Here is a 26,937-nt window from a genome sequence, read left to right as displayed (position 1 = left end):
GAGCCCACACCCTCTGAACTTTATAGATAGCTGCAGCTACAGCCAGCCAGTCAGGTGGCGTTCTCTCTTAGCCCTTTATGGGTCTGAAGTTTCTAAAGCTTTCGGGAGTCTAAGTCCCTTAATCTGTTAAACACAGCTTGTCTGGGAGAGGAGAAACATGGCATCTCCTTTCTCTGCAGCTATCTCTTGGGCCCTCCGTCAGATGATGTGACATGGATGCAGAAGGGATATGTGGCCTTTCCCCAGGGCCAGTGTGGCCTCCCAGTCCATTCCTGGCTATTCTCACTTGCATGGTTCGGGCCTTGACAGTGATGCATAGGAACCTTGCAGTTTACAAGTAAGAACAGAAAGAGCAGTAAGTAGAAAGGCTACTTAACCTGTTCCCTTACTCTGCCATTTCCAGCACTCAGTTCCCACTCCAAACTGTTTTTCCATCTACAAGGAAAAGACACAGGGCACCTATATCTTTTTTTTTCTCTGCAGGTAGGAAAGTGTGAATTTGAGCTGTGAAACAGCAGAAGGGTGAAAGGTAAACAGCTGGCTGTATACAGACATGGTTATCTCTTCCGGTCAAGAAATTCCTGGGAATTTGGGGGTGGGGCTCAGGGAGGGCTGAGTTTGGGAACGGAGGATGCTGAACAGGGATATGCTGCCATAGAGGCAATCCTCCAAAGCTGCCATTTTATCTAGGGAAACTGGTCTCCATAATCTGGGGATCATTTGTAATCTAGGAAAATCTCCAGGTCCCACTTTGAAGTTGGCAACTACAGACTCTTCTCACTTTCACTCACCTATCTAAGGTTGCTTTCCATTAATCAAAACAAACCACTGAGTCGTCTCATGCCACTTTTCCCATTAAGTTGTGCTACACATGAAATGTACTTGTATGATTTGTTCTGACCTGGGTTTTCACAAAACACAGATCTACTTGAAAAGAGGTGGGTGGTGAAGGACAAGGCAAAGGGCCACAATAAAGTAGGAGCCAGACAGGAGGTGAATAAGTTGTACAAGAAATCCTTCCTCAGAGCCTTGGCAGCCACCCACAACCCTTTCTTCAGTTTGCAAACTTTCAGCCCATGTTTGCAGACTTCTCTCTGAAACTGTAATGGCTAGAAATACATGCTTCAGAAACTGAGCAAGCTGAAAAGCTGAGAAGGAATCCAAGTTCTGTGCAGGAGTCCAAACTATAGACTATCCATTCTTCTTCCTGCTTGCCCACAGGCAACAACAGAAACAGAAAAACGCCAACGACAGAAAAACAGCTGTGGCTAAAAATATTCAAATTGTTCCAGGGGGCACATTTAACTCAGACACACACCCCTGAAATGTTCCTGGAGGTGAGATGAAGGAAGAACAAAATGGATGCCTTGATTTTTCTATTCTGCTTACTTGGTTGACTGCTGAACATCCACAGAAGTTTCTTACCATTATGATGGAAGTGGGTCTAATTCACCTCTCCCTATTCTTCCTTACAGCTGTGCCCCTGTTGTTAGCCAGCTTCAGTGGGATGATGTTTCCCTCCACTTAGGCAGTCACTGTTCATCACTCCCCTCCCCCCAGCTTGTCCTTGCATCATCCTTCATCCCACTAATTGCACCACCTCTTCTCTCGCTGACTTGAGTCCCCATGTTGTGAGGATTAAAAAACAACACTCACTTCTGTATCACCTTAACTGCTCCGTTTTTCAAGCTGACTGGTGATTCTCAAGTTCTTTTAATAAAATAAAATACATCCACTAACCTGTACTGGTGGTAGAAAAGCTGTGTGAATGCATTGGCTCAGAATCATCAACGCCATCAATACCGCATATGTGCTGGCCACTGTAACCTGTTATTATACTATAAGCCTGTGGTTGGCCCTCTACAGGATCCCTCTGTGTCACTTTACAGTTTTTAAATGTTTGCTGCCTTTACAGAGATGGGGTAGAATGGTGCTGCTCTGTCTACAAAACAGACAAATCAAGTGGTGACTGTGGGGATAAATTCATGGGAAACAACAGTTCTGTCTCCTAACATGTGAGATGGAGAGGGTTGAAAGCAGGATTCGCTGAAAATAACATTTACAGGGCAAAGAGGATTCCAAGGGGATAAATATCTTAAAATGGACAAAAATAAAATAAGATGAATAAGGGAACTGCTTTGCTCAGCAGTGGCCCCTTAGGTGCTATGGGCACCCCTGAAAATAGCTATCCCAAAGAAAGCTTGAGGGAATTAGCAGTAATTCTTTTGGACGAACAGTTGCCCTCTCCACTCCACCCCACCCCCCCAGTGGTTACCACAGAACCACTTCGTTTTAATATTTTGTGTGATTTCCACAGAGAGAGAGAGAGAGAGAGAGAGAGAGAGAGAGAGAGAGAGAGAGAGAGAGAGAGAGAGAGAGAGAGAGAGAGAGAGAGAGAGAGAGAGAGAGAGAGCAGTCACAATATGAGATTAATGCCATCATGAAAGAGGTGGCAGATGGACTTAGGGAATGCAGAGGCTTCAGTCCTATACCAGCTGTTTTCCTAAAATGGAAGCATTCATTTTCCAGCCAGAGACCCAAGAAGCATTAAGGGACTTTCTGGCCAGAAAGCAGATTTATAAATGGCTGGCAAAGCATTTTGGAAACAGGGGCTCATGCTATTTGGGTTTAGCCTGCATCATTCTCTCAACACCTTTGGGATTCCTGTATCGAATAATAAGGCAACTCTGTTTTTTACATGGAACTATAGTGTTCATTCAAAATGCATCTCCTGATACTAAGAGAGCTAATAGGACTGAATCATCAATAATTCAAGTAAAAAGGCAAGGGAAGTGGATTAAGAATATCCACTGGTGGTATGACTGCATGTAAGGACCACCCAGAGACCAGGTGGTGGTACAATCCAGATGGTGAAAATTCCCACTGAAGACAGTGAAACATTGGGGAGTTGGGAAATGCAATTTAACAGATTGAGAGAAAGGAAATTTATGCACTGCTGAACCATCCGTTAAGGATAGGGATATATGAATTCCTTATCTCCACCAAACAAATATAAAAATTGGTTATGGAAGTAGAATTCAGTATCTTGAGAATCTTTTTTAAAGTAAGTGTTCAGACTGCAACAGGATTTTCCGTTTAAACTAACAAAAACCCACTCCTTCCCCTACATTTACCACACCCTCAGGAGCTTCACTGTGTCCATATCTGGGTGGGTCTCTCTCTCTCTAGAGAAGAGACGAAGGGAGGGAAAACTGTGCCCAGAAAATGAACTACCATACGCCCTCCCTAGCTACTCACCCAAGCATGCACCACCACTGCAGCCCCAACACACTGTGACTGCAATGAGGCGGTAGCACTGAGTGACTGCCCCAAATGTTCCCATTGCAGCTCCGCCTCTGCTCTAGAGATGTATAGACTAGCCCCCTTTGTGTGTTTTGCTGGTGTGACTGTGGTCTGGTAAATTTTGAAGAGCCTCAGCTCAGAAAACTGCATCTATTTCTGGCCTTCTCGGTCTCTTCTTTGCCTCTACCTTTCTCCCTTTCTCTCTGCACCCTATCTGGCTCAGGAGCCCACACCCTCTGAACTTTATAGATAGCTGCAGCTACAGCCAGCCAGTCAGGTGGCGTTCTCTCTTAGCCCTTTATGGGTCTGAAGTTTCTAAAGCTTTCGGGAGTCTAAGTCCCTTAATCTGTTAAACACAGCTTGTCTGGGAGAGGAGAAACATGGCATCTCCTTTCTCTGCAGCTATCTCTTGGGCCCTCCGTCAGATGATGTGACATGGATGCAGAAGGGATATGTGGCCTTTCCCCAGGGCCAGTGTGGCCTCCCAGTCCATTCCTGGCAATCCTCCAAAGCTGCCATTTTATCTAGGGAAACTGGTCTCCATAATCTGGGGATCATTTGTAATCTAGGAAAATCTCCAGGTCCCACTTTGAAGTTGGCAACTACAGACTCTTCTCACTTTCACTCACCTATCTAAGGTTGCTTTCCATTAATCAAAACAAACCACTGAGTCGTCTCATGCCACTTTTCCCATTAAGTTGTGCTACACATGAAATGTACTTGTATGATTTGTTCTGACCTGGGTTTTCACAAAACACAGATCTACTTGAAAAGAGGTGGGTGGTGAAGGACAAGGCAAAGGGCCACAATAAAGTAGGAGCCAGACAGGAGGTGAATAAGTTGTACAAGAAATCCTTCCTCAGAGCCTTGGCAGCCACCCACAACCCTTTCTTCAGTTTGCAAACTTTCAGCCCATGTTTGCAGACTTCTCTCTGAAACTGTAATGGCTAGAAATACATGCTTCAGAAACTGAGCAAGCTGAAAAGCTGAGAAGGAATCCAAGTTCTGTGCAGGAGTCCAAACTATAGACTATCCATTCTTCTTCCTGCTTGCCCACAGGCAACGACAGAAACAGAAAAACGCCAACGACAGAAAAACAGCTGTGGCTAAAAATATTCAAATTGTTCCAGGGGGCACATTTAACTCAGACACACACCCCTGAAATGTTCCTGGAGGTGAGATGAAGGAAGAACAAAATGGATGCCTTGATTTTTCTATTCTGCTTACTTGGTTGACTGCTGAACATCCACAGAAGTTTCTTACCATTATGATGGAAGTGGGTCTAATTCACCTCTCCCTATTCTTCCTTACAGCTGTGCCCCTGTTGTTAGCCAGCTTCCAGTAGGGATGATGTTTCCACTCCCATAGGCAGTCACTGTTTAAATCCTCTCCCTCCTCCAGCTTGTCCTTTCATCATCCTTCATCCCACTAATTGCACCACCTCTTCTCTCGCTGACTTGAGTCCCCATGTTGTGAGGATTAAAAAACAACACTCACTTCTGTATCACCTTAACTGCTCCGTTTTTCAAGCTGACTGGTGATTCTCAAGTTCTTTTAATAAAATAAAATACATCCACTAACCTGTACTGGTGGTAGAAAAGCTGTGTGAATGCATTGGCTCAGAATCATCAACGCCATCAATACCGCATATGTGCTGGCCACTGTAACCTGTTATTATACTATAAGCCTGTGGTTGGCCCTCTACAGGATCCCTCTGTGTCACTTTACAGTTTTTAAATGTTTGCTGCCTTTACAGAGATGGGGTAGAATGAGAACAACATCTGTCTACAAAGCAGACAGACAGATCAGAAGTGGTGACTGTGGGGATAAATTCATGGGAAACTTAACAAGTTCTGTCTCCTAACTGTATGTGAGATGGAGAGGTGAAAGCCAGGATTAAGCTGAAAATAACATTTACAGGGCAAAGAAGGATTCCAAGGGGATAAATATCCTTAAAATGGACAAAAAATAAAAATAAGATGAATAAGGGGAACTGCTTTTGCTCAGCATAGTGGCCCTTATATAGGTGCTATGGAGCACCCTATGAAAATAGCTAAGCATCCCAAAGAAAGAAGCTTGAGGGAATTAGCGAGTAATTCTTTTTTGGACGAACACTTGCCCTCTCCCCTCCACCCCACCCCCCCAGTGGTTACCACAGAACCACTTCGTTTTAATATTTTGTGTGATTTCCACAGAGAGAGAGAGAGAGAGAGAGAGAGAGAGAGAGAGAGAGAGAGAGAGAGAGAGAGAGAGAGAGAGAGAGAGAGAGAGAGAGAGAGAGAGAGAGCAGTCACACATGAGATTAGTAATGCCATCATGAAAGAGGTGGCAGATGGACTTAGGGAATGCAGAGGCTTCAGTCCTATATACCAGCTGTTTCCACAAAATGGAAGCATTCATTTCCAGCCAGAGACCCAAGAAGCATTAAGGGACTTTTCTGGCCCAGAAAGCAGATTTCTATAAATGGCTGGCAAAGCATTTTTGGGAAACAGGGGGGCTCATGCTATTTGGGTCTTTAGCCTGCATCATTCTCTCAACACCTTTGGGATTCCTGTATGTCGAATAATATAGGGCAACCTCTGTTTTACATGGAACTATAGTGTTCATTCAAAATGCATCTCCTGATACTAAGAGAGCTAATAGGACTGAATCATCAATAATTCAAGTAAAAAGGCAAGGGAAGTGGATTAAGAATATCCACTGGTGGTATGACTGCAATGTAAGGGACCAACCCAAGAGACCAGGGTTGGGTGGTGGCCGAATCCAGATGTAGTGAAAATTCCCACTATTAGCAGAAGACAGTGTGAAACATTGGGGAGTTGGGAAATGCAATTTAACAGATTGAGAGAAAGGAAATTTATGCACTGCTGAACCATCCGTTAAGGATAGGGATATATGAATTCCTTATCTCCACCAAACAAATATAAAAATTGGTTATGGAAGTAGAATTCAGTATCTTGAGAATCTTTTTTAAAGTAAGTGTTCAGACTGCAAAGATAGTCTCAAAAATGTGTGGCAATGCCTGATGAAATATCACAGACCACAGAAGAGCCTCATGGGGATTCCTGAGGTCCAGGGTGAGAGAGTGAATCAATGGTCCATAGGGCTTCTTGCAATTTCACATTAACAACAAAAGTACACACAACTGCTTACTAGTATATGCAATACAGAACCTATCATTTCCTAATGTAGAATTTTGAATTTTACAGCACTGTATAGAGTAGACAGTCCTGGATTATTGGCAGAGATAATGATGTAAACACCTTTGGGTCCTGACTGGAAAGAAAGGTGGGATATAAATGAAATAAATAAAATAGATAAATAATTTTTAGATTATTTGTACATTGTAGTCATCCCCGCAGGGTCGTCGCTAAGGAATAGGCGAGACGCGGAGGAGGTTTCATCTGGCGGAGAGCGTCAGCAACAGGAAGCGCGGGATTTCGTGATCCTGACAACTCTGCTCTGTGCTGGTCTCTGGCACCTTTTTATTAAGGGTTTCATTGTGGAAGTGTAAAGGAGGTGGGTAGGGAGATGAGCCGGAGACCCGAGGGAGACCTGGGAGATCATCATGTGATGCATGATCTCCACCTGGCACAGCTACGTCTTGCGAGAGGGAGGGCGTAAGCTGTCTGGAGCCTGAGAAATCCTCACCTGGGGGAGCAAGACCATTGTCCCTGCGCCCGGTGACGCTGGAGCCCGAACATTGTGTTCATGACCCGTGACTCATAGGGGATGAGGAGTGGGGAGTCTTGGTCGCGGTACCAGCAAGGGCCGTAGGTCCGTTCGTGCCCTAACGTTTCTACTCACGCGGTGCTGCTGGGTCCAGCAGTGCGATACTACATCTCCCTCCTTTTTTTACATTTTTAGAAAAAAAGGGGACAGCGAAAATGCGGGGAGGCGCATTTTAAAAGGGGCGGCTTGTCTCCCCTCCGGCCCGTCTGGTCAAGCTGACCAAGCTGCTTGTGTAACATTAGGAACTTGGCTGCGGGGTAAAGTAAATTCGAGGAAGGCTTCTTGCAATACCGTTACAGGCAATATTAGACACACACGGTTGAACGAAACAAGATCCGATAAGCGAGGCACACAATTAAACCCAATGCAAGAGCTGTTACAATAGCACTTCAACCATCCTCCGGCAGCCAGCTCCAGAGGGCTGATGACCACCAATAGGGGCAAAACATCATACTTCCAGATTAGATACAACTTCTTGCAGCTCGCGTACTTTTGCTTATATGAATCAATTGGTAGAATTATCAAGAAAGATTAAAACAACACATATTATGTACATTCTCTCACAACCTTGGTGATGTAATAACAATAAGTATTAATCAATAGCGGCCGCGATTGTCTAGGTTAAGCCCGAAGTTGTGAAGTTCCACCTGCTGCTCCCGGAGGCCAGAAGCGTCCAGAGCAATGGAGGTAGAATTGATGGAGCTTCGCATAGGGCACACGAGCCAGCCGGCCAATAGTCTTGGTGTTACAGGAAACAAGATCCGGGGGGCTCCACACAAGGAAGTTGCGAGGGAGAACGCAGGTTCTCCGCCTTGGAGAGAAGGCTGCACAGCGTCGCTTTACCGACCAGGAGGGGATCGAAGGCAGAGCTGAGCCCAGCGGCTTGGCCCGGCGTGACGGAGCTCCTGGGGTGGAAGCCTGGGAGTAGCAGAGAGTCCCAGCAGACAGACGAAGTGAAATGCAGCAATAACAAAATGCTATAACTTCAAAAGTGAACGCGGCATGCAATAGGAATTTAAAACACAATAAAACATGGCTAAAAGCGGTGATACATAGGCTGGATGATGTCGCGGAAGGAAGAAACTGGCAACCCGTGGTTGCATAATTGTCCCAATGCATGGCTCTTGCTGTTTGGACTTACCAAAGCTACAGAAGCTGCATGGCGTTAGGAGTCCATGGATTTCTCCGAAGAGCGTAGGGAGAGCTACTGATAGTCTTTAGCATTGCAGGTTCGAAGTGATTCTCAACGAGCAAGGTTGGCTGAGAGAAATGCGTGTTCCAACAATATATCAGCGGCTGAGAATCAGCGGAGAGTTCCAAGGGTTAATCTATCAAGGGAATGTCCCTGGCTGCAACTCCAGAGCTTCAGTAGCCAGGGGGAAACAGAGAGGGAGAGAGAATAAAGCGATTGTAGATGAGGAGCAGCAACCTGCCCCGGCATCCAGCCTCACTGAGCCACAGCTGGCCCCAGGCTGCCCGTTCCCCCCCAGGGGGTGGCCCCAGCCGGGGCTGTGATCCTTGTGGAAAGAATGGGTGTGCTGGCTCCAGAGAGATCCCTCCCATCTCGGCCTCCAGGCTGGGGGGGCAATCGGGCCCTCTCGAGCAGAGGCCAGGGTGAGGTCCGGGATCCTCCAGGGAGGGGCCCGCTCCATCTCTCTCAGGATAGGCTGGCCTGGTCTGGCATGGCGAGGCCCTGGACTCCTGTATGGAAGAGAAAGACAAGCAACGCTTTTCCCCTAGGGGTTTATGCGTGCTGGCTGAAGGTTAGTCCTTATAGATGACACCATGGAAGGCTCGAGCGAGCCCTGAAGGTGGGGGAACGTGGCAATTTTTGATAGAGAATAGAGAAAGAGTACTTTGGATACTTGGTCTGCTGGATGAGAGGGATGAGACCTTGATTGGGTCAATGGGGGGGAACTACTCCCCTTTCTTTTCGCTTGTTTTGGCCAAGCTTTTAGATTGAGCGCCCAGTTGGCTCCATTCCGATATATAGCGATCACTTCTGCAACATTCAAGGCGTTAAGAGATAACAAAGGCAGGGAATTGCCCGAAGGCTTGTAGGAGAAGGAGAGGAGGTCATATCCAAGGTCGGATGTTTGTTTGTAAAACGCGATCCCCAATCACCGTCTAAAAGGTGTGAGGTTTTTTTGCAAAGCAGCTTGAGAACAATTCACAATTATGAGTCATATAAGTAATATAGCTATCTATAGGAAAGATACAGAGAAGATGCAAAGAAAACAGTTCCTGGGCTTGAGGTTTGATCACAGGAGCAAATTGAGAGGGGGTTTGCAAAAAACCCTTTATCAGATCCTAGATCTAGAGGTGGGGTGCGTCAGCCCATTAGAAAGAGGGAGGGTGTGCAGAAAGGAAGGCGGGGGGAAGGGTTTGGAAGTCAGCTCTACCTTCCCCTCCCGTAAAGGGACTGGCGGTTTGAGCTCGGCTTCCTCTACCTTCACAGAGGAGGCTGTGTAAAGATAGAGTGTGGCGCTGAGACCCCCCCTTGGCACTGTGACCTTGTAGCCAGGGAGCGCTCAGCAGAGAGAATGTGGGAGCATGAAAGCCATGATTTTGGCTTCATATGTAAACTTAGCGCCATGCCAATGTGTGGCGAGTGGGCAGAGCTCAGATGAATGAAGAAAAAAAGGTTCTGCAAAGGAGAGGTTTGAAGAAGAAAAGTTTTGAAGGTTTAAACGCTAAGATAGGAGGCTTGACTTGAAGCAGGTCCCATCGGTATCCTGGGGAAAAGGGCCTTACGAGCTGTGTCCGTTTAAAGGCCCGGATGCTGTAATGAAGTGAAGCCTTTCAAGGCATTGGCATACATAATCAGAAGGGAGAAAAAACTTTAATTGAAGCACAAGAGCATAGCTTAGAAGCTAATGGAAAAATCCCCCCCTAATGAGGGGAAAAAAACTTTTGGGGTCTCTCTTGAAAGGGGCAAGACATACAAGAACATACATAGGCATGTTGTACAGGCACATATAAAGTAGCAGGGAGGATTGCAAGCTCTGATTTGAGATTTTGCTCTCTCTGAGGTGCTGGCGATTTTGCTGCCACTGGGAGCTTTGAGCTTAGGAGCTTTGCACAGGCTCCAAGAGGCTATGAGATCTGGTTTGAACCTTACAGCTGGAGGGGGGCCAAGGGGGGCTTCTTCTTCCGCAGAAGGACTTTTGGCTTAAGGCCATTGTCGCGAGCATCTTCCCCTTTCAAACATGCCTCATTGTCCTGTAGGATTGGCTATGGGGCATTCTGGAGGGAAGGGCTCAAAAGCGGCAGTCTCTCTTCCGTCAGCATTCCTTTCTGCTGCAATTCAGTGACTGTGGACTCTGCAGAGATTTTGAAATGCGTGCCATTCTGGGGCACTGGCGGAGGCATGGTGACTTTGGAAGTAGAAAGGGGTTTATCAAAGCAGGAGAGTATAGGACGTGGGGGGGGGGGCAAGCTGGCAAGACCAGCCCAATGGTCTCAGTGGGGATGGGATCACTACACTGAGCTGGGGCAGCGAAGATGTCATGGGGGAGCTCGGGGAAGGGTTTGAGGAGTCGCGGATCTTGGTTCCGGGCTGGGGAGATGCCGGGCGGGCAGCACTCCCAGCGGGCATTAGAGGCGCCGGTCTTGGGCTTTCCTGGGGGTCTTAAGCCCTCTGGGGAGAGACCCTCCTCCGTCCAGGAGTTGTAAGAGCCCCGCCCGGGCAGCCTACAATTCCTCGGAGAAATGTCCTGGCTCGCATGAATTGAGACACTGCGTCTGGGGGGCTGTCTCATGGCAGCGGAGAGGCCGGCTAGAAAGGCTGGCTTGATGGGGCGAAAAGACCCGGATATCCTGGCAAGCTTTGAGCATGTCGGCCAGCTTCGGGGTTCCTTCCCTAGGCCTGTGATGGCTTTTCTTGACACTCAGGCGTTCTCCTTGGCAAAGGCGGCTTAAGGAGTTAGCCTCTGGGGCCTCCCTCGTTGTCAACCTGCTCTCTTGAGGGGACCTCCTGGAGCCTGTTTGCACAAACTCAGCATAGGGGCTCTTGAGGCTTCTGCGGGTGTTAGAAAACTTTGGGTTGGCTGTCGTCCGGTGTGGGGACTTTCAAAAAAGCCTTTGTAGGCGCATTCAAGAGCATTCAGGCGACGAGATGGCCAGGCCACGACTGGGGCAGATCTGATTGTTGGGGTTACTGAAGACTGGGAGGCATGAAGCATGGCGGCTGTGTAAAACGGCGTGCTGCTGAGTAGCGGCTGCTAAGCATTGCTGGCGGAACTTCGCTCTCCCAGATCACAAATTGTGCAGGGCTCAAGGGGCATCAGGAAGGTGGTCTTCCAGTCGTCCAGAATAGAACCATTAGTAGTGATTCCTCAGCGTTGACCGCTTCTGGCATGCCTCTCTCTACATAGGGGGCTGGTGAGCTCCTCCTCGCACGCTTTGCGGAGCCTCGAGCAGGATGTTGTAGCTTAAAGGGGCGATACTGACAACAGCCCGAATGACACCACCCTCCCTCGGTATCTGTGAAATGGACGGGCACAATGCAAGAATCACCGGCATCGCTCTTCCGTCAGGGTTTCAACTCTTCTGCAGAATAGTGACTGGCTAATGCGTTCTCAGCGAGAGTTTGAAACCCGCCATTACGGAGTGCAAGTGACTGTGGTCTGCGGGAGGAAATGAAGGCGGAGCAGGGGAGGCGGCCTGAAGCTTGAGGAGAGTTTGAAATGGGTGAAGCAAGGGGGGGGGCAGAAGGAGGACAGGCGTCCCATTTAGCGGATAGAGAAATTCAGGGGTTGAAATTGAAGGTGAAAGATCCTACAGCAAGGAGGGCTCTACAGCCATGAGGAGCCACTCCAGGGTGCAGGCTGATGGCGACAAACATTGTCTCCATCTCCGTCAGTCGCTTAGCGACATCGGCCAGCGGGAACTGTCGCAGCAAGAGTAAGCGTGATGTTTCAACACGCAGGAATTTGCCAAGATTCAATGTCCCCCCCTCTGGGTACCATGGACACTGAGCTTCAATCTCCTCAACCAATTTGCGCTAGCTCCCTTCTCTTTACGGGACCCCTGTGCGCATTTAAGCTAACGCCAGTTGGGTTAGATGGCGTGCTTGTCATAAGCCCTGCTTTTGCAAGCCTCCATACTCACCAGGTGTTCCGATGATCCGGACGACGAGAGTGTCCTAGGGCCGGCGTATGCCTGGAATCCATGATCCAGGGGACAGGCGATACAGCGGTGGGCTCCCTGGATGCGCAGACTCCAGCGGACTTCGGGTCCGTGACCTTCCCCAAGCGACGGTGAGCAGGGTGGAGGTTCGGAGGATTCCGGGTTTCGCACCAGCTTGTAGTCATCCCTTTAGAACAGTCAAGCTAAGGAATAGGCCGAGGCGGAGGTTTCATCTGGCGGGCGCCAGCAACAGGAAGCTGCTGAGGATTCCAGTGGATCCTGACAACTCTGCTCTGTGCTGGTCTCTGGCACCTTTTATTAGGGTTTCATTGTGGAAGTGTGAAGCCATTGGGTAGGGAGATGGCCGAGCAGATGAACGGAGACCGAGACCTGGAGATCATCATGTGATGCATGATCTCACCTGGCTCACGATCGGAGAGGAGCGCAGCTGCCTGTAATCCTCACCTGGGGCAAGACCAGTGTCACAGCGCCCGGTGACTGAGCCAGACAGTTCATGACCCGTGACTCATAGGGGGATGAGGAGTGGGGGGTGCGGTGCGACCAGCAAGGCCGTAGGTCCGTTGGCGTCCCAACGTTCTACCACGGTGCTGCTGGGTCAGCAGTGCATTACTACAGTACATGGACCAAGGATGGAAGGACAAAGAAGCATCAGGTCCAGTTCGTGCCAACTGAGACAAAAGCTGTACCTGGTAGGGCTCAAGCAGGTCTCTGGGGAGGAAGCATATATATAATTTAAATTAGAACAGGTCTTCAGGCTTAGAAATAGCTCTGGTCTATTGGTGTGAGGAAGTATGTCCATGCCACTTTTCCTTCCTTTGGCCTGCAGGCTAAATCCTTGCCTGGCACCTCTCATATCCTGAGTTTAAGACCTGTTGCAAGCTTGAAGCTTGACCCCAGCATGGGAGACTTCTTTTGCTTGGACATACTTTAGAACTCCTTGTGGCTCTGACTCATCCAAGTATACTCCAAAGAAAGTGTCCGGGGCATTCAAATACCAGGGGGGTGATTTCTAGAAACATTTGAACAGATTCTTAAAGGAACTGGCATATGCTGGCAGCTGCTGAGGTATTTTAAACTTGTTTAGGCTTGTGCAATTTTATTTTGATATTTTATAGGCTATATTTTGGAAGCTTGCTTTAATATTCTTGCAACCCATTCAAAGCCTTCAGGATAAGGTGAGATGCAATATCTGTGTAAAGTCATGAATAAATACATTATCAGCTAAGAATTCAGATTTCTGGTTCACTAATGTTTTAAATTCTGTTCCCCTCCCTTCCCCTTCTCTAGTACTGGATAAATGAATACACTTCCACATTGGGTATTGGAGTCTTCCATTCTGGCATTGAAATCTATGGCAGAGGTATGGTGCTTTCTGTAAATTATGTCTGAAAATGAGGGGATCTTCAATAAGTTATTGTAATGGTTATAGACTAAGTGAGATTTCTGTGTTAACTCTGTCTAGGGCAGTAGCTTGCTCTTAAGAAGACCAAGGTCTTCAGACTTACTCTTGTTTACGTTATTCTAGTCTGCCTCATAGATTGCAGTTGCATACATCCCCTGAGTTATAAATGAAAACAAGGATAGATAGATGTCAGATGTCACTATTCTCACACCAGTAATTTCCCCTCCCCCTTGTATATCACTAAAGGCTCATCTGAATGTTATATATCACTCCTAAATGCCTTCTAAATGCCACCTTCATTTACTCTGCAGTAGCCCGTCCTGTTCAGGCCTTCCGAAGCAACAATGTTCCTAAAATGATGTTTGCACTTTCCCATTTTAATATCTCGTGGCAGTTGTGATTGGGGCTCCTGTCAAAGAATAGAACACATTAGTCCCATTTGGCATCTTGATAGGTGTCTGTAGTAGGAAACAGGAAGGGGAATAGGGTGCTGGCCTTTTGCTGCCTACAGAAAACCAAGGAGAATGAATTTAAATGCAATTTAAAAGCAAGCAGAATATCAATACCCAAATACAGCATGCTCCTGTTTGGCGTGGCATTGCATGATTCCTTGGTCTTTATGTTGCTGCAATAGTGTTGGTTTCCCTCAACTCAGGGAGGGCACCTCTGAAGTAGCCCCTCCAGCACCCCTAAAACAGTTCATAAGGGAATGTCTAAAAAGGCAAAATATAATCCAGGATTTACCAGGGACAACCCAAAGCTATTGTTGCTGTAAATAATGCCTGGTGGTATCAGGTATCGACACAGATGGCTTATGATTGGCAGCCTTTGACAGAAAACATTCTGGGACCTCTGTGGGGTCAGCAGAAGAGCTTCTAGAGAGCAGAGGCCACACTGGGTCATAGGGTATCACCAAGGAACAGTACCTGGTAGTTTTGGTCAAGTCAAAGCCTAGCACAACAGTTTATACCTTAAGGTATAAAATCAACTGTGGAATGGAATAGCCTCGCCCTTACTTTTCTGACCACTAGGTAAACAGCATATCATCTGGCAAGCCTCATTTCTGGTTCATTGGTTTAACAACATGTTGCATATGAAGCACTTATTAGACAGCAATTGAAATATTGCCCCCAAACCCAAAACAGCCAGTTGATTCCAACCATGAAAGCCTTCAACAATACAATATAACCATTGTTACTATTATTACTCATTACATGAAGATAGTGTGGCATATATAGTGTTGCTGTTTAACATGGAACTTAAGCTCAGTTCCACACTGAGAATATAAAAGTCAGGATTTGGAAAGTCTTGCCACAATAGCAATGCATGACAGACTACAAAGCATTGCAGCATTAATAAATTGCATAGCAAGGATGGCTTTAGTGGACACGAACTGCTCAGTTTCAGTGTGAAAGAGCTGGCCAAGAAAGTGCCAGTGATACCAAATGTTCAGCCTCATTGCTCAGCTGCACTCCACTGCTAGAGATGCAGCAAACATGCCAAAACTTTCCTCTCTCCAAGTTGTAAAAAGCAATTTAAGGGGGGGGGGATCATGTTACAAATGTAGGGGCACTGGCAGATTCATTCTCCTACCCTCCCCAGCCTCTCTTTTCCTACACTCAGTTGTCTCCCGCTTTCTTTCTTTCTGGGCTGCAAAGAAATAGATAATGATGTCCTTGTGTTCCAGGCCAGATATATTTTCAGAGAAAACCCGCTCCCCAAAAACTGTTTGGACATAAGAAGTATTTTGTGCTTGGGGAAAATACTTCAGCAGGACATCATCAGAATACTGAGTTAAATGTGCACTAGTCAGATCCTTGGAGATGCTGAGAAATGCTGATGCAATCCAGTTTTCAAATGGTTTGAATTTGGTCCAGAACTTATGCAAAATAATTTGGGACTTTTGTTTTTAGTTAGTGGTTCACATATCATAGAAGGAGTTGCAATAGCGATGCCCAGAACCATTAAAATATTTTGAGGAAAGAACCCTGTTGGAATAAGAGAGTGGATGATGAAAGTAGGTGGGGGGCGGGAGGGGACAAAGTGGGGAAAGAGATGTAAATAGAAGAAAAACAGAGGGGAGAGACACATCAGTGGTAACAGTGTTGTAGGAGTTTAAGTGCGACCTCAGGTTTAAAAGACTGTATCTCACTGATTTTGGAAATTACTGGGTAGAACTGGACAGCATCAGTTTGTAGTTTAAGAATGGTGGCCAGTCTGTATAAAGAGCAGTTCACCTACAAAGAGGTTTGCATGCTTAAATGTTCTTCCATAATGCTAGGAATAACAAAATTAAGTCTTTTTGAACATTAGTATTAAAGAAAATGGTAGATTAGTCTCTAGTGTCTTGTGTTCAGTGTGCAGGAAGATATTTTTTAAATATTGCGGATCATTTAAATAAGATGTCTCCCAACATGTGATTTTCACCTGTGGCTTTTCAAGGATGTATTTGGCCATCTCCAAGGGTCAGGCAACAGAAGTAATTAATCTGCAGTTGAATGTTCTTTGCAATGGATGTCATATTGACTATTCAAATTATAGGCCTTCTGGTCTCTTAAAATTCAAACCGGACCTCAAATTCAAAAAGTCTTATAAAATACAAATAAAACATCAGCCACAGATTTTCTGTACCTCAGGAGTAAAGAGCTGCCTTACTAAAGGCTGTGTTGAAGAAACTAAGATGACTGTAACCAAACACTTCTGCTTTTGTGCTATTTACTCTCATTGATGTAAAGTATTCACTGCTCGCACCTTGTCAAAGGCAAACAGGTCTAATGCAAGATTGACTGGAACAGGCAGAGATGACATCTGGTGAAGAACTTTGGTTGGGAGGCTGTCCTTTGTTTAGTAAGGCCAGAGTTGAGTCCCAAAGGAACCAACTCTGGTGAGGCAGCTGGTTTTAATGCTAACAGTCAACCATGCAGACAGCTTTTTCCTAGGGACTATATGTTTTTTTCTTACTGTCTCTTTCTTTCCTTGGCAGAATTTGCCTATGGAGGGCATCCCTATCCTTTCAGTGGGATTTTTGAGATCACACCAGGCAGTGCTATAGAGCTTGGCGAGACCTTTAAGTTCAAGTAAGGGCCTTTCTTTCTCCTCCTTCATTCAGTATAATCTCCTAGGCATCTTGCAGCCCATGTCTTCTCAGCAGGATACTCCATTTCAAGTCATCCTTTCTGTCCATTGTCCTTTCCCAAGTATTTTGCTATGACTATGGCTGTTTCTGTGAAATATGGGGTAATGTGAACTTATGTTAGTGAGGTGATGGCTAGGGCTGCCAGGCAATCACCAGGAAACAGGGGGAAGGAGCGGGGTCATGGGGTGTGCCCTCACTGATGTCATGATATCCCTTCTGGCAAAACCCCATAAGTGACGTTATGCCTCTCTAGGAATTGCCAGAAACTCGATGGTTTTATCATAGAGTTTATGGTGATTCATAGCAAAGGTTGATGTCACTTCTCGACTTTCCCTAAAAGAAACATCACTGTAGCCCAGTTGCCATCATTTAAATTAATTTTCTGCTGTCAGCTGCAGCAGTGATGGTGGGAAATAGGAACTGGGGATAGGAGATTTCCTTCTTCCAGCAGGGTTTAACAACCCTAGTTTGGATGTTACAACTACACACAGGTCCTGCAATCCCAGGAACAAACCTTGGAGTGGTCAGAAATGGCTTGTAGGTGGAGGGGAAAGCCAGGAATACCAGTGGATATCTAACCTAATAACTGAATTCATACCTCTGAACATATGCTGATTTTCTCTCTCCCTGTTGAGAGGCCATACTTTTTCTCTGGGTTCTAGACTTCTGAGGCAAATCCAGTTGTGCTGACACACAATGTCATGTGGATAGGACATGTGTTTCCAGGTTACTGCAAACCTCTTGAGAAATGACGGTGTGAAGAAAATCACATGCCCTGTGAATGAAGCATCTTCTGTAGTCAGTCCCCACAGGAAGCACTTTTAATGGGCCTTTGTGTCACAGCCAGTTTGTGTGCAGTTACATTATAGTCCCCACAACTGCCATGATTCCCACCAGTAGTAGAAGAATAATAATTTGGATTTATACCCCATTTTTCTCAACCTTAAGGAGTCCGAATTCTTTCCCTTCATCTCCCCATAGTGGACACCTTGTGAGGTAGATGGAGCTGAGACAGTTTGGAGAGAACTGTGACTAGCCCAAATTCACCCAGTAAGCTTCATGTGTAGGGGCAGGGAAACAAATCCAATTCACCAGATAAGAATCTGCTTCTCATGTGGAGGAGTAGGGGATCAAATCCCATTCCCCAGGTTCTTAACCACTCTGTCACACTGATTTTCATTAGGGCCCACCAAGCTGCTTAGACAGTTGAGGGGGCTTTTGTAAGGCAGGATGTCTGGGTGCAAACCCATGCCTGGACTTAACCCATAGCACCAAGGCCCCCAAAACACAATTTGGAGGGAGGGAAGGGTGTAAAGGGGCCCACTGCTTGCCTAAGGTAGACAAGAGAAGCTACAGGAGCCAGTCAGCAGATGATTGAAGAGGGACACCTGAATCAGGGAAACAGGTGAACCCAACCAAACCCAGATGTAGCAGCTATTGGGTGAATGGTTAGGAGTGGATGATCAGCTCCTCAAGGACAGAGGAGGCAGGAGTACAGCCAGGGAGTGAAATAAAAGGCAGTCTTCACAGACAGGCCAGAGAGGAAGGAAACAGTACTGTACTGGAGAAGAAGGCAAGAGTGCTGTTCTATGAAGGAAAGGAGGGTGGTGCTCAGCAGTGGCCTATTTGCCTAGGGATAGGGTGCCAATGGTCTGGTCACCACTCTGTCCCTGGGTGCCACTGGTCTTGTCACGTGGGGGGTGCAAAATCGGCCACCCATGTGACCAGGAAGACAGCAAGGCAGCAGGAAGTTCTGCTGCCTTTTCATCTTCTGGTGCCCTTGGCCCCACCCATGTCATCATAAACATGGGCGGGGCTAAGAAAGCCAGAGGATCCCCCCAAGCCTTGCCCCCCCTCCCGGCTGCCAGCTCCCCCCAAGTCCCGCCCCCTCCTGGCAGCCGGCCGTCAGAGTCTTTTCTGCCCTCCCCGCTGGGGAGGACAGAAGCAACTGGAAGGCTCCATGCTGAGACCTTTGCTTTTATAAGCTTGGGGGGCGTGGCCTTGCCACTTGAGGGCATGGCCCCACCCCAGTTTATAAAGCCAAAGGCCCCAGCATGGAGCCTTCCAGTTGCTTCTGTCCTCCCCAGGCTGCCGGCTCCAGGGGTGGGGCTCGAGGCTGGGCCCCGCCCCAGGTGTAGTGGGCGGGCGCCCAGAAACCAGATGCCTCTGGGTGCCATTTTCCCCTGGTTACGCCTCTGGTGCTCAGCCAGTGTCCTACTTCCCCACTTCTGAGGTCTAAGGAGCTCCAACGTGGAGGGCACAACAGCAGAAATGGAGAAGATGACCTTCCAGCCGGGGGCACTCAGAAAGGGATTGTTAGCAATTGCCCGCAATCATGAAAGTTTTTCTATGGATAAAGTAGCATGCACTGGAGGATCAGCAGGAATAGTAAGCATCCAGGCTTGTTGTTCCATTCCCCATTCAGGCTTTCTTTCTTTCTTTTTATTCCCTCTTTGCTTTCTCCCTTGCTTTCCTTGCTTTCTTTTATTCTCCTTTTGTGAGGCAGGAGGTATTGTGTTTATCTCTGTCTCTTGAGACAGCCATTTTGGGTTTGGTTCTGCCTCATGTGACAACCATTTTGAGGTGGTACTTACTTTCCCCTCTCAAAATTCCAAAGGTCCTTGCAGGTTCAAAAAACCTGGGGACACCTGAGCCGGATGCATTTTCCCACCTTACTGAGTTTGAGTTGTGCTGACATGATGTTATTTGAACACTGGCTTCTGGTCTATGAATGGATATAGGAAAGAAATTATGGAGGAATGAGAGAGTTAACATGAAATGTTAAACAATAGATTGTACTTACAGCAATAGAAAGTAGAATAGTTCACAGTCCCTATACCTTTATGAAGGCATCTTTCTGAGATCGTCTGTTACAGTAGAGCCCTAATTATCTAGATCAGGGGTAGGGAACCTGCGGCTCTCCAGATGTTCAGGAACTACAATTCCCATCAGCCCCTTTCAGCATGGCCAATTGGCCATGGCCCTACCCCTGATCTAGAACCTAAAAGTATAATAAATCTGTTTTGACATGAACTCCATAAATAAACAACTTTTACCAAATGCATCATCAGAACTGGAGACAGCTCCATGTCACACAGCAGAGGAGCCAAGGATAGCTGCATGATATGTGCCTTGTGTGCATGATATGTGACTTGTGCATGAATCAGAGATGTGCTCCCTTTAGTTCTGGTCCAGCCATGTGAGAAGAAACTTGTACTGCTTCTGACTGTGTTCAGTTTTGTTTTCATCATGCATTTTTAGAGTTCTGCATATTATCAAGGTCTGTTCATGCTAGGCTTGTCAAGCCCCAGCTGCCAGTGGATGATTCCCACCAGCACTCAGCAGGGTGTCAGAAAAAAAATATCGCAGGGGAAGGGAATAGTGTGTGTGTGTGTGGGGGGGGGACATCAGCAACATCCTGGTGCACTTATGTCACTCCCCATGCTCCTGGAAAATTTTGCCCAAATTCTAGAGCGTCCCTAGACTCCCTAAGCAATACCCTTACATTGCTTCTGGGCACAGAGTGATGTCAGCGCATTGGCAGTGAGGTCCCTCCCCCTACAGCACGGTAGCTAGATTTCCTGCCAGTTTTCAGGGCAGACCTGGCAATCCTAGTCTAAGCTACACATTTACATCAATTTTATTCCACTTTGTCATAGTTTAATCCTGAGAATTACACTTTGACAAGATTGTAAGCTTCCTACCCTATGTATCTGTTCTGGCTTTCTGCCATCACTATTTTCCAGTAAAATGAATCAGCCAAGTGAAGACTGTGTCCCTCTCTTTACTTGGCGTTGCCTCAGCGTCTTTCTTGACCTCTTGCTGCATATGCCTGTTCTTGATTTCTTCTTCTCGTTTTTTTAACCAGAGAATCCATTGCCCTGGGCACGACTGACTTCACAGAAGAAGATGTGGATAAAATTATGGAAGAGCTGGGCAAGGAATACAAGGGCAATGCCTACCACCTCATGCACAAGAATTGCAATCACTTTTCTGCTGCCTTGGCAGAGGTTGGCTATCTCTGTGTGTAACGCTTTGGGACCTTCATGATGGCTAGGGAACAGTGTGGGCTGGCACACATCCAGCCATGCGCCAGTTTTTCATAAGAGCATCATGAATCATCTGCAGATGGTGGAGTGGGAAGCAGGAAGTATCTCAACTCCTGCCACTGAATGCTGAAGTAGGAGGGGAAGGCAGCACCCTTACCAGCTGTCCTCAGGAGGCAGCAGGAAAGCTGCCGTGACTGTGGCTGCATCTGTGCATCTGTTCAGTGACTAGCAGAATCTGCTAACACTATCAGTGTCATCAGGCTGCACATAGGCCAACTTCCACTACCTACTCAGTCCCTGAACACCTGCACAGTGTTGTAGCTGTAGCCAAGGCAGCCCTGCCATGTCCTCCTGATGTCCACTTCTTTCCCTCCCCTTGAAATGCAGTGGTGCAGGCTGGATATTCCTTGCATCCCATTCCAGAAGTGCCACTGCCGTTCATAATAACCTGGCAGGCAACTCCTTTTAGGATCACAGTACCAAGATGGTAGTTGGCCTATAATGAGGGGCATACGTGTCAGAGGGGGTCACGTCCCCCCTGCAAAATCCTCTACCCACACACACACCGAAGCCTGCAGTGGGCCTGCCAAGTGCCCCTTGAGTTGAGGCCAGCCTTGAATAGAGGGGGGGGCGGCCTGCCGCAGGCTCGCTAGGCGCCCCTCAAGTTGTGGGCCACTCCGGCAGGCTTGTGGCAGGGTGTCAGTCTGGCGACAGCTTCTGCTGGCCTCTCCACCTCTATCAGAGACTGACCTCCAACAGAGAGGGGGCAGCCTGCTGCAGGCCCGCCAGGTGACCCTCGAGTCACGGGGCACTTTGGCGGTCTCATGGCAGGCTGCCAGCCTCTGCTGGCCTCCCCACCTCTATTCATGTGCCCTGCATGGCGGGGATGTGGGGGCGGGGGTGGTAGGTTGGGGGGTGCCTGGAGCAGGTGAGGTCCCCCCGTCTATAATGTGAAGTTAAGTGCAGCTACTCCCCATATTCCAGTTGCCTCTACTTACATAATTTCAAAGTAAACATAGCTGATACAGTAGGAAAAAAACAGCTTGCAGGTGGAAGTTTCAGGGGGAAAGGGACTGGAAGGAAAAGACATAATTATGCCTTTCCCTTGTGCAGAACATATTGCCCTTCCCCGAGGGCACTTTGCAATGGAGAAGATACTTTGCAGTCTTTGTTATATCCACGGCTGCTGTGTAAGGTGTATTTTAATAGGTCAGGCTGCTCATGCAAAAGTGATATGTCTCCTCTAAAGTCTTTGAGAGTCAGACTGAGATGTGTAGGCGGGAGATGTATTGTTTCTTAAAAGACTCTGTAGGATTCTGAGACAGAGACTTAAACATCTCAAGCGTTTTCTAAATTGCCACATGTTCCATCTCTCCCCCCACCCCTCTCTCCAAAGAACCCAGTTTATGCATTTTATTACCCTTCAGTACAGAATTAAAGCACAGTTACTATTCTGAAGGTTCCTCACTCCTACATGTGACTTTTTCGAATTGGAAGGGCAAAGTCACTCGCAAAAGTGTTAGCTTTTTTTGTGACAAAATCCTCTTTTCTATCTAGGGCATTGTTACAGTGATAGGAATGCTAATGTTTAGCATGGAATAATTTATCCAGAATAAGTATCATGCCCTAATACTCATCTGATATAGTACAGATTGGAATCATTGCTGAACATGGAAGTATTAAATGTGGGAATGAAATTCTGCATGGATTTGGAAATCTGGCAGTATTTAAGTCCTTAAATCTGGGACATCCCCCCCCCCTTTTTTTTTGGCAAATCAGCTTGCACACAAGCTGATTGAAAATATGTTATGACACTATACATGAAAATATTGAATTGAAAATATTTTATGACACTATACATGGATTTGTAAGGGCATTTCATACTAATTCAACAAATGGGGGTTGTCATGGATTTTGCTAACATTTTGCAAAGTTATTATATATGTTCAAAAGTACCTTTCAATATTTTTTTAAAATTCCATATCTAAAAAAATGGCTATACCAGTATGCACATTTCTTCAAGGTCATATTTCCCATCAAACATGTGGTCATTCTTGTGGCTACAGAACGATAAGAGAGTGGCAAATGCGTCACACTCCATTCTAAAGTTTAGAACAAAGCTATCTGTGTCCCACTGGTGTTCCAATCTCTGATATAATATACTCACATTTTTCCACACAATACATTTGTTCATGGATGAGTATTCCGATGTGTGTGTTAAATGAAAAGGTGATGTCCCAGCCAATAATTGCACATACATATCCACAGAATTATTCCTTCTCATAGCCATTTTAATAATGTACTAGAACTTTATAGCGCAGTTGGAAAATGTGAATATTTCAAACTTGATTACATCATCAAGGAACAATGCAAACATGATCTAGATAAGAAAGATGAGATGCTGTAAAAACCAGGGAATCAGCAGACAGGACCCATTGGAGAATACCAGGGTAACTGAAGCAGTAATGGAGTTGAAAGGGGTCAGTGGTACAGCCCTTCTGGATATGTTGCTATAAAAAACAATGCAACAGATGACCATCAAAATAGACATTACTTGGTTAGATTAATTTTCAAGGATGCTATTTTATGTATATTTTCCTTGCTGCAAATCCTATTTAAGTCAATAGGTTTCTGAAGTCCTGAGCTTGGATCACTAGCTTACTACTCCACACTCCTTGTGCCCTAGTCCAGAAAGAAATGAAAGGTGTTTCACCCTCCCCAGGCATTGCCCCCCCCCGCCCCCCGGAATTTCTCAAGTCACTCTTGGTTACCTAACTGCAGAACAAATCCAGCATAAGAGCTGTATTAATTAAGAACATAAGAACATAAATTAAATTCTGTTACATTCATATTTTGAATTACACAAATACATTTTGTTTCCAAAGAAACTGTGAGGCACCCAAAAGGTTAAAATGCCATTAATTTGTATTTAAACTTTATTTTATGCTCTTGGTGTCTGTGTGCTTCATTGTCAATAAGTTGTGCCCCTCCCCACATAGCAGAAGGAATAATGAGAAGGTTTTGGTGGGTGAATAATCCTCTTCATCTGCCTTCTCCATAATTCTGATCTTTTTGTCCACTCCACAGATTCTGTGCGGGAAGGAAATCCCGCGTTGGGTGAACCGCCTGGCCTACTTCAGCTCCTGCATTCCCTTCCTCCAAAGCTGCCTCCCCAAGGAATGGCTGACTCCAGCAGCCCTGCAGAGCCACATCAGCCTTGGGCTCCACAAGGAAGAGCAGGGAGACACAACTGACGAGGAATCCCCGTCCACTTCTGCAGCCGCCTCAGGCCCTTCGCGAACCTGCAGACATACAAGAGTCTGAACCTTTGCCCATTTGACATGCTCTCAGCTATCTTTCTTCCCTACCCATTTCTTGCCCACTTCGTTATCTTTCTCCCAAGAACACTGGGGAATATAATCTCAAGAAAGAGATGAAACTGCTGCCCCATTTACAAGTACTGCTACTATCCAACAAAGTGATTTCTCACTCTAGAACTACTTTTCAGAGTGTAGCATTTTAAACTTCTGGGAACAGTATGTACTCCTTGATCCACAGAAAACTGCTGAAATCTCTGGGATGTCACAAAGTGGACCTGGAGGGAAGCCATATTGAGATGTTCCTTGGCTGGAACTCTTTTAATCCTCTGCCTTCTCCTGCTCCCCACCCCTACCCCAAAAGCCTTCTCTCCAAGAATGCATCTCACACATGGTACACCTCCTCCAAGTACCAAAATTACGAACTTGAAACAGAGTTTCATTTTCTCATCCTGAAGACCAGCAGCAGCTTCTGCTAACCTTCTTCTCTTCTCCTCTTTCATTTTGTAATCAATCGTTTCTAAAGTCATCTGAAAGATAAATGAAAGGTGCTGCTATTCTACCATTCTACCACCATAGGGTTGTTGCGTGTCTTTTTTTGTGAATTAAAATCCTGTGTCCAAGACTGAAGACCTCTTCACCCTTCAAGTATAATGGCAAAAATAATCTGGAAATGAATGTAAAATTCTGGGTTTTACATGTTCAGTAAGTGCTGAGGACAGTTAGAGTCACTAGCTTCTTCTTGGGCAGAGGTTCCTATATCTCTATCATTTGCATGTCATGGAAAAATAAAAAAGGTGCAATATTTTCACCATCTCTGGAGCTCCCCCACGGGAAAAGTGGAACCTGCTGAATTTTTCCATGTCATGTAAAACAAGCTATCAGAACCTTAGTTTAGAATGGAGCTAGTAAATTTAGCTGGGGTAGCATTGGCCTGAAGTGGTAGAGCTTTCTTTGGTCCTACCATAGGGAATATTTGTGTTGAAAACTGTTCTAGAACATGACTGAGCTGTAATTACTGGTGAATGTCTAAAACATACATTGTTTAAAATAGAAAGGATAACTTATTTGACAGAAGGCTCTCCATGGACATTTTTGCCATTCCATATTCAACCTAATCAGTGCTCCACCTAGCAGTTCCTATGCCCTGAACCAACTGTAAGAAATGCCAGGCTAGAGCAAATCAACATTTTATTGAAGCTAACTTTCTGGCAATAGTGGCCAACCATATATCATGGGAATGCTCAGAAGCCGGCTGTAATGGTGACAGCCAGCCCCTGCTTGTTCCCAGCATCTGATACTCAGAGGCATATGGTCTGTGAACACACAACCTTTATTTGCCTATTATAACTAAGAACTGTTAATAAACCTATTCTCCATGAATGTGTCTAATCCTTTTAAAAAAACCATTAAGCTAATGGCAATCATCATATGCTGTAGCAAAGAACTCTGTAGTTTTATATAGTGCAATGAAGCACTTCCTGCATTGCTTCCTTGCACCTATGTCAAATCAATTTCATTGGGTGACCCTGAGCTTTTATGTACAGAAGTTACAATTCTTTTTATCTGGCCTCACCAGTTTCAAAACCCTCATTCAGGTTGCCCCAACCATGGTAATATTTCTTCTGAAAACACCCAACTTTTAAAGGAGAGCATTAAATGCTCCCATTATCCTTTTAAGCAAAAAACCTGTACCTTCTACCACTCTGGGATAGATAGATGAGGCAACAATAACTTCAGGCAGCAATTAAAATGGAATTGTATCAACAATTGATAAGAAATTGTGATACCCCTTTCCTTATAATTCCTAACATGGAATTTGCTTTTTTGTTGCCCTTGCATGCTACACTGATGTTCCAATGAGCTTTGCACTACTTGCACTAAGGCCCCGTGGTTGCTTGCATTCCTAAAGGACCATTTTCCAGGTTTTTAGTGGCAGGGAGTGTCATTTCTTACTGCAGTCTGGACAGTATCTCATGCTCCCTAATCTCACTTAGGCCACTGAATCTTCTATTTGCAAGCATGAAGGCTAGGGTATCCATTTCTCCTTTAAGGAGGTCTTGGGATTTAAACAAGAGCCGACAGGTTGAGGAATGGTAGAGCAAATGCCTTGCACAAGAGGGGTTCTACCCCTGGCATCTGTGAGGAAAAAGTTATCCAGCAGCAGGACTAGGAAAGGCCCTGGAGAGTCACTGGCAGAATAGACCACACTGGGCAATTTAAATCCGTGTACAACACATATGTCTCTTTGTTGCAAAATCAGCTCAAAGATCCGTAGAAAAGCTCTGTGCCTTCAACAGCTATGGGATGGACAGGCATTCAAAAGGTTCATCTTTTCTCAGCATGGAGATGTGATGAGTGTTTTCTCAGTTTAAATGTAATTAACTAATCCAGCGTATTTTTTAGAGCTGATTCAGAAAGTCCAAATGTTCACCCAATAAAAGACTGATTTCCATGTTCAGTTTTACTACTGTGAGTAATTCCTCTTGACATCAGACCTACTTAGCAAAGTTCTTTACACTCATTAGAAATTTCTCTATGTCCATCATTGAATCTTTCTTTCATAGCATGTGGCTACTGTGGTCTTGTCCATTCAAATATGAAGTAATCACTTTGCTCTAAGCTTAAAAAGCCTGGGAATGAGAAGCACAATCTTTGTAAAAGTCTCCTGGCTGATTTGCTCTGAACATGCCCTTTTCCAGAGTTTAGGCCCTATTCAGAAAACTGTGCTTATTTCTGTAGCCACTAAACTAGTGATATTCCTCACCCAGCACCAGTGGAGAGACCACACCCCTTCCCAAGATAAAAAGGGGCTGGGTAACCTTGTCATAGAGTGAAAGTTTTATC

At 46.0% G+C, this 26,937-nt stretch overlaps 1 protein-coding gene across 3 annotated transcripts in view; it reads left to right on the top strand.

Annotated features, from left to right (window-relative positions):
* LOC125426018 (deubiquitinase DESI2-like) overlaps positions 1-26,551 on the top strand; it is a 64,960-nt gene extending 38,409 nt beyond the window's left edge. For all 3 annotated transcript variants that reach the window (XM_048484045.1, XM_048484042.1, XM_048484044.1), the window contains 4 exons: positions 13,474-13,546; positions 16,572-16,665; positions 20,593-20,734; positions 23,861-26,551. In XM_048484045.1, the coding sequence (XP_048340002.1) occupies positions 13,474-13,546; positions 16,572-16,665; positions 20,593-20,734; positions 23,861-24,097 (546 nt within the window). In that variant the 3' untranslated portion in view covers positions 24,098-26,551. The remainder of the gene's footprint in view (positions 1-13,473; positions 13,547-16,571; positions 16,666-20,592; positions 20,735-23,860) is intronic.
* The last annotated feature ends 386 nt before the right edge of the window (positions 26,552-26,937 follow it).

The sequence above is a fragment of the Sphaerodactylus townsendi genome, linkage group LG02 (assembly GCF_021028975.2).
Source record: "Sphaerodactylus townsendi isolate TG3544 linkage group LG02, MPM_Stown_v2.3, whole genome shotgun sequence".
NCBI classification, from domain to species: Eukaryota; Metazoa; Chordata; class Lepidosauria; order Squamata; family Sphaerodactylidae; genus Sphaerodactylus; species Sphaerodactylus townsendi.
This window is presented reverse-complemented; position numbering and strand designations above follow the sequence as displayed.